Consider the following 10,155-nt stretch of genomic DNA (forward strand, 5'->3'; position numbering starts at 1 on the left):
CGTTGGTGCCGACGACGTCCTCCCAAAATCAGCGTCACTCGCGTTCACCGGCGCTCGCTCCCGTTCACAGTCGCGTCCAATTGGGTCACTCGTTTACGCTGGGTACCACGCCTGTGAAATGATTGCGGAGCAAGTGTGCTCGAGAGTGAGTGAGCACGCCGAGCTGCGCGTGGCAGTGCAGAAAAAATGCAGTGCACACCTCCGTTTCACAAGTGACGAGGACGGCATGTTGCACGCGATACGATAGGCGACCTCCACTGAAGCTCACTTTCAGTGTTCCGCGGCTGGCACTTGTTGCTGCAAAGGTCTCGCTTTCTTTTTTTGTATCTCCTTATTCTCGGTGCACTTCGCAAATGTAGAAAACGAAGATTCCCTTCGGATATCCTTGTCCTCCTTGGGGCCCTTCGCTAGGCCGTGTCGAAGTTTGTGGTTTCATAGAGTTCTAAAGTGCCATTCGGGGATCGTTCTCACGCAATTTTTTTTTCAGAAACGGTTAAGCTGTAGTAGGCGTGAGAGCGCAAATGAAATGTCGTTCAGCCGCGTTGAGAAATTACCCTCTCCGCAGCAGAGGCTGTTTCCTGAAAGAGTGCCCAGAATCCTGCCTTCTCGCATAAAGGAGCCGAGGGCGCATTTGCGCGCATTTGCAGAGGTTTTTCTGCGCGCTCCACGTTTCGCGGGGACTCCCGAGTTGTTCCAGTTGCTGCAGTCTCCTAGAGCGCCGTGCAGGCGGCGCACGTGTGACGTCAAAGCACCAGGCCTGTGACGTCACCTCGCTGGCGGCCAGAGTGATGCTTTCGCACCGCGACGGTCTGTACGCAGTGCCCGGACCTGGTGAGGGTTCCTCCAGGAACGGGCAGAAAAAGGCCGGTCACAGACAACAACAACAACCACAAGGCAAGGGCGGCTCTCTCTTTATTTGCGAATAGAGGCTCTCTGTACATTCGACGTGTTTGGGGCGCCTTGGTGCGGCGCCTATTGCACACTGCCGAGGCTGCCACGGCCCGGACACTTATACGTGGGCTGAGGCCGCCGCCATCTCTATAAAAACAACAAAGGCGCGCTGTATCAATAAAATCAAATAAAAACAAAATAAAATGCTAGATATTTTTTGTTGTCGTTTAAAAAAAGGAAAGAAAGGAAGAAATACAGACGGCGCTCCCCTTTTCTGTGTGAGTTTGTGTGGCTGAGATCGTGGAAAAGGGTACGACGACGTGATTGGGTGGGAGGGGGTGGGCTGGAGTTAGGAACTCGGTGGTAGTGTTAATGACGGCGCTCTGATCAGGTACGGGGGGGGATGTGTTCACTCCAGGAGAAGAAGAAGAAAAGGACAACTAAAAAAGGGCGTTACACCGGTTGAGTTACAGAAACAGCCGTGCCATCATTCGCGCCTTTCACCTTTCCTTTATCGGCACTGGGTGCCGGTTGCTTTCACAGCTGTAATGCTCACGAGCGCAAGGATGCGGCCGCTAACCACTCCAGGCTACAGGACGCCGGCAGCCAACACGTAGCGCAGCCGAGCCTCGAAGGCGTTAGTTGGCTAGGTGGTTAGTGGGTGACGGGTCGACATCTTACACAATACCGCGCGCCAATGCTGCGTCGAGCGCGAGTTCCATCTCGAATGGCCCATTTGGAGGGCATTCTGACGCGAACGCGTCGAGTAAAAGATCACGGATGCTGCACGCAGGGCTCCTTTTGTGAAAGGAAAAGCAACCTGCGGCATTCAAACGGAGCTGGCGCGAGGACGACGACTGCAGTGCAACCCAGAAGGTGTAGCGACGCTAGGAGCGTGGAGAAAGACAAAAACAAAAGAACAGGCGGGGAAGGAGGGGGGGCAGCAGCCATTGAGATCATTCATCATCGCCCACGAGCGGGGCACACGCACACACAAAAAGAAGGCACGGGGTTCTTCATCGGGCGGTTTCTTCGCGGCCGCGCTGCGGGTTGCCGCTCGGTGGTCGCCCCCTCGGCTACGGCACCGACTCCGGCGCCACCATGAGCCTCGCCATCTTGGCCGGCGGCTGCTGGGCGCTCTTCTCCGGGAGCGGCGGTCTCTTGCGCACCTGGAAGTAGTCTGCGAGGAGGAGACACGCGGCAACACACACGGTTACAAGGCGGTGCGCGACTCGTCCCCGCACTGAGACAGAGATATAAGTCAGGTTGGTAAGAACTCGTGGTATACGGAAAGGTAAGCGTACAAAGCACGGGGACACAACGACGTTTTTGTTTTCCTTGTACCAGTGTTGTGTAAGCATGAATCCATGTATACCATGAAACTACAAAACGAGAAATCGGGAACCAATAAAACTGCTTCATTTTTCTAAGCATTATTGTGCTTAGAAGCCGGCGGTCGAAAAAGGCATGTCTCTGCAGACAACGTTCTGTCAGCCACTGCGCTTACTGTCGCTGCCCTCACTGTGCGTGTTGGACGGTGCCCGAAGTGACCCGGGCGTCGAACGGAGGCCCCGTTCCGACGGCTGCGTGCCCCCCTCTCACAGCCTTCCTATAGGAGGAACCGTCGGTCGAGTTGGTGGTAATTCATGTTTTCAAGTTCACGTTTCCTATATAGGACACTGATGGTCTGCACGCATTGAGATAACCAGGGTAAAATGACAGCAAGAACTGAAACTGGCGATAAGTGGAGGTGCCATCGAGGATAACGAAAAACAAACGAGAGGCCGAAGTGCGGACAACTTATTTACACCAGCGGGCGAACACAAGCTCGCCTCGGTGGGCGTCTTTTCTTGCCGGTTGGCAGGCCGTACCGTGTCGTAGTGAAACGGTATAAAACTATGGGCGCTCGTTTTTAAACAAATACTAAAAGAGAGACTTGTGAAATGCAATGTCTATTAGCCATAACGTTCCGGTTAAGTTTTAATGCAAACGCCACTAGATGAGAGCCACGTGGAAGCGCGAAGCAACGTAAAACAACATACAAATGCATGCACAATAATAGATCAAGTCTAGTTTTAGCATCGGTGATCTTTCTTTTTTTTTCTGTTCTGCGTTCACCGTAAGCAGTACGCAACGCTTCAAATGACCAGACTCGGGCGACTTCTTTTTACATTTCGAGCTATGCTATGGCATAAGAAGCGTAAGTACAAAAATGGTGGCCTTTTGGTATCAGTCTACTGGGCCGCCTTTGGTATTCGTTTACTTTCCAACGCGACGTTCACGAGGTGATCACGTCAGAACTGCGCTTACTTTTATTCGTCGATAAACACGGAAAGCATCACTCATATGCTAACATGCTGCGTATGTTATAAGCGTAAGCAAACTAATTAGAGCGCGGCATCTCACTGTGGGGGGCTCTTGAGTAAGTGCCGCAAAAGCTCCGTGAAATGGCGATTCCCTGCCGCACAACCATGCTATGTGGAGAAGCATCGCGTCGTTTACGCTAGACTTTCTTTTTTTTTTCTCCTTTTTTCATTTTTAGCCGTAGAATGAGGGGTACGCCACACTCTTGACCTCGTTATGCTTAGTAATGTTCCACTTGCTAATCGTAACATATGCGGAGCTAATGTTCTCGCGCTTTGGCTCTTCCTTCGGTCAAGCTTCTCGCCATGGTTACCGACAAGGGCTTTACCGTAACCTTGACATCTCAACAGTAGAAGTGGACTGCGCGCGTCCTGGCCACTTCTACCTCTGTTTTCTGTGCGTTTATAGCGCAGTAACCGCCTAATGACAAGATGAACTATCATGTCTGTAGGCTGTGTCTCACGATTTTTCTGCGTATTTTAGCTTCAGAAATTCAATTAATTCAGAAGTTTCCTTGCGCCACATGGAGGGCCTGGGTACGGGCGGTTCGAAAATCTTCTTGCCGTAACGAAGTCCGACGCTGAACTCCGGCGGCGGATTTTTTGCGACACGAGGCCCTTAACGCTGTCGCGTTAAAATGTCCCACTTAGTGGACGAGTGCAAAGGCGAGTATAGGTGGTCTGGCGATTGCAACGCCGTCGTAATGAAAAGGATGGAGGAGACACAGAAAAAAGGCAGTTTCAATCTCTTGACTGCTGTCGTGAAGGGACAAAGAGAAAGAGTTATCGCACGGTGATATAACGGGAAGGACGTTTCACAGGTATTTATTCAGCGACCTGGAGGTACCGCTCACGTCGCAAGGACAACTGAAGGACAAGCAGTGCTGCATAGCCGTGCCAGGCCTAAAGTTCTATCGGCGTTCCAAACAGCTGACGTAAGGGCGGTGTCGCCGACAAATGCAGTGGCGAGGAAGCGTAGAGTTCGCAGCATCGTTTTCGGAGGGTACGATGCAGACGGGGTCCAAGAGCCGAGGCGGTGTCCTGGTGGAAGCACAACTTGCAAACGAGACAATGCTACGAGCAAGTACGAGGGCCACCTCAACCGCGGCTAACGCTTTGACGATGTTCGGTTGGGTGGTCGCTCGATGTCGGTGCAGGGCTTGAACTTTCCGCTTACGTGCTTTGCTGCGATTAAAACGTTTCGGCCGGTATTGCAGCGACGTCGTTGCGGGGCGCTTATAAAATGAACGCCGCGACGCCGGGGATGCCCGAGAAAGACGTTGTTCCTTGTGCTAGGCACTCGTACACCGTCGGCTTTCTTTTTATCGTTTTATCTCTCACTCCTATCGCATCCCTTTGCCCCTCCCCAATACAGGGTAGCCAACCGGAGATAATCTCTGGTTAACCTCCCAGTCTCCTTTGCCTTTCCCTCTCTCTCTCTCGGCAAGAAAAGGCACCGATAGGAAGGCGATCGTGATAAGAACACGCGTCAAAAGACAAAAGGAACGAGATCTCGATCAAGAGGTCACGACATCGAGGAAAACCGAGAACAGCGGCTGACAGAATGCACGATTTTAGTGTGCAAAAAAAAAACAAAACAACAACTTAATAAACAAACACACGGAAGCGCAAATAAAGGGCGAAGGGGCCACAGTCTGTTCTTCTTCTCGTGGGCCCTCGTCTTCGCGCCATCGCCGTTCGTAACCTGCGGAAGACGCGTCCGCGCAGCCCGGTCGCCGCAGCGGACAGGGACGTCCCGAGAAGGGCCGTCGCGCGTGGCGTCGCCACTCGAGCGCACCGCGAGGAAAACGACGCGCGCCAAGGCAGCGAGCACTCTCGGAGTCCGAGAAAACACAGACGTGCGTTGTCGATTGCCGCGGCCAGGGCAGCCGGATCAGTTGGGCCGGAAGTACGACACTGACACTCCGGCCGGCGATAAACTGAAGCAGCTGAGCAAGTCGTGGAAATCGCAGCGCCGAGGGAAGCTTAATGGAGCTTACACACACACACACACACACACACACACACACACACACACACACACACACACACACACACACACACACACACACACACACACACACACACACACACACACACACACACACACGCACACACAGGCTTTTGTTCAGACGCTTAGAAATCCTCTCAGAGCATTTTCTTTCTTCTTCTTTTTCCCCCCTTTTTTACGACAGGTGCCAACCATCTTGACTTTCGATAGGGCTCGTGAAGTTTTCGGTAGGAGTAAAGGTCCGGAACTTACGGTTCTGTCCGCGGCTAAACTTAATCAGCTTACACCGATAAAATACCCTTTCAAAGCTGTATCTTCGTTGATTTTACGGCAATAGGTTCTACAATAGAAAACAAAATAAAAGCCAAAGTTACAATTTTTTTTTACAATTTCGCTTTCTTACCACAGCGCAGACACGTCAGTGTGCGGTCACCAAATTCATAGTATTTTCTCGTATTTGCGCTGTTGTGGCTAAACAAAAGTTCACGAAACATAAGTTCAGACTCTGGCTTTCTTTTTTTTCTATAACACAATGTAGTCGATCACTACCAACAAAATATTAACTAGGCCGGAGCAGATTCCTTCAAAATCCACGTTGTCACGACGAACTGGTAGTGAAATTCTTAAAACGGGATCCTTCGCGTGTTTTCTGGCTTACCTCCTCTCAAGGCAAGAGTGGCCTCTTTGGCATTGTAGAAACGTAGTTTAACAATTATTTTTCCATTCGGTGTTGCTTTAAGACTCGCCACATTAGCCAGTAAAACTTATAGCACTTCCCTGTGCATACAGTCACAGGGTTGGCACTCGGTATATTACGGGGAATCCACGGGACAACGGATTTTCGTGAGTACTGCTGATCGCTTCGCGGTAGACTGTAGCTGTGCACAACTAGAGAAAAAAAAGGAAGTGGACCCTCCGTTATAAATACTATCCTGAAACCTTTTTCTCTTAATCACAGGGCCACAGAGAATGGTTTTTTAATCAGTCCCATAACGCTAAACGTGATAATTTTTCAAGACGACTGCGGCCTAAATCATCAATGGCAACAGAACTCGGCAAGCACCCACTGTAGCTAAGCAAGGCTGCTCCAGAAAGCTACTAAGCGCCTTGACTTACAAACGTGTCGTCTGTCGAACTTTTTCCGCTGGCATTCGAAGAGCTGCGAACCCGCTTATAAATGTGGTTATCGACTCCAGAAAACTACGCCGTTATACCATTTATTTTACCCAACTAAAGCTCTACGCGCACAGTACTGCTGCCGAAAAGAAATACCGGCGAAAATTCGCAATGACACCACCGCCTTCTCGGCCGCGGCATCCAGCGCGGGCCAGCGACCCCGCATGTGACCGCGACATGGGCCGCGAGCAGCGCAAGCCGCGAGAAGCGCAATCTAGCAACAGTGTGCGAGGTCACGAGAGCTGCTCGTTTCTTTCACCTTCGGGAGATGGCGCCAACAACCCTCGTACGCCGTTGCCGCTTCAAAGCGCTCGGCGACCGACCCACGCCCCATTCCGGAAGAGTATAAATTTTGGGGGCCTCGCCGCAATTTACGCGCAGAAATTTAGTGTGCGGGCGCGCTGTGCCGTTTGAAAGCAACAACACACGCAGTAGCAGAACCACTAACGACGCCAACACGCGCCACAGAAGACCACTCAAACTGCGACAGCCCCAACGTTCGGCTGTCCCGTCTACGCCATTTGCGATGCGTGGAAGCTGGCCGTCGGGCGGCTAAGCCTAACCTCAGGAGCCAAAACCGCGTCGAACATAGCAAAAACAGCACGATCGCCGTCGAACGGCCACTTTTTTTTTTCTCACGACGACCGTCCACCACTTTCGCAGCGTCGCCAAACTCACCGGAGATGAGGCGTTTCTTAGGGAGTGACACTGGTCGCTGGGGTCGCTGCGCTATCGGAGCCTCGGCGTCCTCTGTTTCCGAAGCAACGACGGCGTCCCCTGCTTCCGACGCGCTGCTGGGCGCAGCCGCGGGCCGTTCGGCGACGCTCTGCCATTCGAAGCGGCCGGGCAGGGGCGTCTCCGTGCTGAGATCGAAGTTGTACGCATCGGCGAAGCAGGCGAAGCGAGCACGCTTCTCTTCTTCCAGGTCGCGCTTCACCTGCTCGTGGTCGACGTCGAAGAGACATCGTCTGGCGGCGGCCGTTCGCGCAGCGGGGACCGACCTCACCACGGGAGTCACACGGAGGAAAGTCCGCGACATGGGCATCTGACGCAGGTTGACAGCCACCGTGCCTCTCATGGTCCAACGGAGTGACGCAACGCGCGGGCACCTTCGGTGTTGAGCCGACCACGAAGCTCCAACGGCACCTCCGACGAACGAGCGAGCGTAGACGACCGAGAACCAGGAGAACCCCTCTCTCTTTCGCCCTCTAGTTTCTCTCTTGGCCGCTGCAACCGCCTCGAGCGCCACCGTCGCAACGAGAGCGAAGCTGCCGCTGCCGCTGCGCCAGTGCCAGTCTTTCCTCCTTTCTCACAAGGACCACTTCTCTCTCTCTCTCTCCAAAAAAGGACTTTCTGTACGAAATAGCCTTGGCGCTTTTGCGTTGTGTCAACAAAGCACTTCGAAGAGTTCCAGCAAGTGGCGGGCTTGGAGAAAAAAGAAAGGTGGCGAGGAAGAATCCCGGCTCTAAAGTGGGTTATGATGCTTGGAAGAGGCGTAATAACTACTCGTACATACTACCGTTAAATGAAACTGCGTACGCGTGGCAGATCAATGGGAATATCGCGCGCGACATTCGAAGTAATATTCGGAAATACAGCATTGGGGTTTCGATGTCCTCTGTCGTTGAGCGAGAAAGTGAGTGTGCTGCCGTGCAACACAGCAGCCGCGTTCGTTCCACGTGTACCGTTTTCATACAGCTGATATATGTAAGTACTCCTCCTATGCCACACTTGGGCGGAACTCGGACCGTCCGAACATCGAGGCGACAATGACGCGATTGTGCTTTTGTCGTAGTTTTTCGCGCGATGTACTACACCAAATCATGCATCACGAGCTCACCCAAAGTACTACGAACGCTTTAGCCATTGAATTGTGAAAGGACGAACGGAAGTGGGACGGCTATAAAATGCAAATGCAAAACAGAGCGAGAGAGGAAGAAAATGGGGATTAGTATGTGATGAAAAAAATCCCATGTTTAAGATGTCTCCGTCGGTTGGTTTTTCTTTCTATTTTTCTGCTTGTAATTCTTTTTTTCTGGTGATCAGTTATGTGTGTCGTGGGTCGTAATCAAACAACTTGCACGTACAGTTGGCAACAAAAGCTTATGCTGAAATGAGTTCCACGGCAAATGCGACGTTTTCCTCTATTAAAGCATGTCGTTTCTAACTAGCGAATTATTACACAGGTCGCGAAAATTATACTGCAAATTGAAACTTTGAATCCGAGTCCATATGGGGCCAGGCTTCACGGAAATTCAGATTTATCGCAAATCCCGTGTGTCGCAAGCTTCTGTGGCTGGCTTTACTCTTCAAAATTCTTCTGAAGGACGAAGAGAATAACGTTTTTACCGTTGTGGTTACAGATGCAGTGTAAGACGACTGGCGGCTTCTGAAGCGAATTTAACGACTGTTCTCGAATAAAGGACAGGACTCGTTTATGCGACTGCTGCTTAGAAACGCCAAATATGAAAGGCGGTCTTCACGCCGCTTAAGCAAGTTCCGCCTCGTGGCGATGTAATCCGCGTAAAACGCATTCGTTCCCCTTTGCGTCCGAGCCCACCCGCGACAGGCCGGTGGGCTCTCGAACCGACTCCCACCGGGAACGTTCCCCCCCCCCCCTTACCCCCTCCCCACCACCCCGAAATTTGTGCGTTAGTACGCGGCCTGCTTAGCCTCCGGTCAAGTGCCCTCCCCTTCCCTTAAAAATATTTTCTGGCTATGCCACTGGTACAAATGAATACCAAATATCAGGAAACTACGCTTCCACATCAGCGAAACAGCTGCTCCCGAGGTACATCAGTAAATCCAAAATCGGCACTCACTCGCGAAAGATTTAGGACGACACTTGTCGGCCGCTTCGATTCTATGGCTGCTGTATTCAGATACGGGGGCGTAATGCAGAAACACTTGGGTGCCGACTGTTCAGTTTCCCTTTAAAGAACATCGCGAATTCGAAATTGATCCGCAGCCCTTCCTATACGGCATCCCTCGTAACCCACCGTGCAGTGAATTTGGCAACTGTCTGCGCTCATACACGACAAACGTGTGCGCGATGGTGCCACTTCCTTTCATGGTTTAACCTTTCCAGGCACGGGTATTAAACCGCATCCCTTATTTATAATTCAAGAGCCCACGTAACTAGATAAAGCGCACTTCCGGGTGTTCTCCAAGTCATTATTCATGCGAGGGAGACCGAAACACGCTGCATTTGAATGCGGAAGCTGCAGCAGCCGCCTCCGCTGTGGTAACGTGGACAGAGTAGAAAGTGAATCTCGACCTTTGAAGCTTTAGTCTCTCTCTCTTTCCTTTTTTTTTTTTTTTGTAGAAGTAGCTCAAAAACTTATCTGCTTCTTCAGGCACTGCGAAATGCGACGCACAAAGATGTGTCGGCGGTTTCACCCGTTCTTTGTTTTTATCACAGTTTCGCCCGAAGGACGAAGCATTCAATGTATTTAATTTAGTACCTATACTTCTAGCTCGCTACCTGAGCTAAATAGTATACATTAACAGCTGGGCGGACACCCAAGTCAAATTTAACAAAAGAAATGTAACTAATTACAAGCCCCGTATACAAAGTTTAACATTAAAAATGAAAATAATTACAAGCACAATTTTAAAAACAAGCAATTGAAGGCAAAGACGCAGCAACAACCCTTTTGCGCAACTTAGAACTAAAACTACATCACTGATAAAACTCGGTATTAAACGAATTCG

General features: G+C 51.2%; 1 protein-coding gene across 1 annotated transcript; it reads right to left on the bottom strand.

The window, feature by feature from the left end:
- Window positions 1-894: 894 nt before the first annotated feature.
- LOC142564206 (uncharacterized) lies at window positions 895-7,654 on the bottom strand. The gene is made up of 2 exons (XM_075675114.1): window positions 7,120-7,654; window positions 895-2,071 (listed from the first exon to the last, which is right to left on the bottom strand). The coding sequence occupies exons 1-2, from the start codon at window positions 7,517-7,519 to the stop codon at window positions 1,968-1,970; spliced, it is 504 nt and encodes a 167-aa protein (XP_075531229.1). The 5' UTR covers window positions 7,520-7,654; the 3' UTR covers window positions 895-1,967.
- Between the last annotated feature and the right edge of the window lie 2,501 nt (window positions 7,655-10,155).

This window comes from Dermacentor variabilis, chromosome 11 (genome assembly GCF_050947875.1).
Source record: "Dermacentor variabilis isolate Ectoservices chromosome 11, ASM5094787v1, whole genome shotgun sequence".
Lineage (NCBI taxonomy): Eukaryota > Metazoa > Arthropoda > Arachnida > Ixodida > Ixodidae > Dermacentor > Dermacentor variabilis.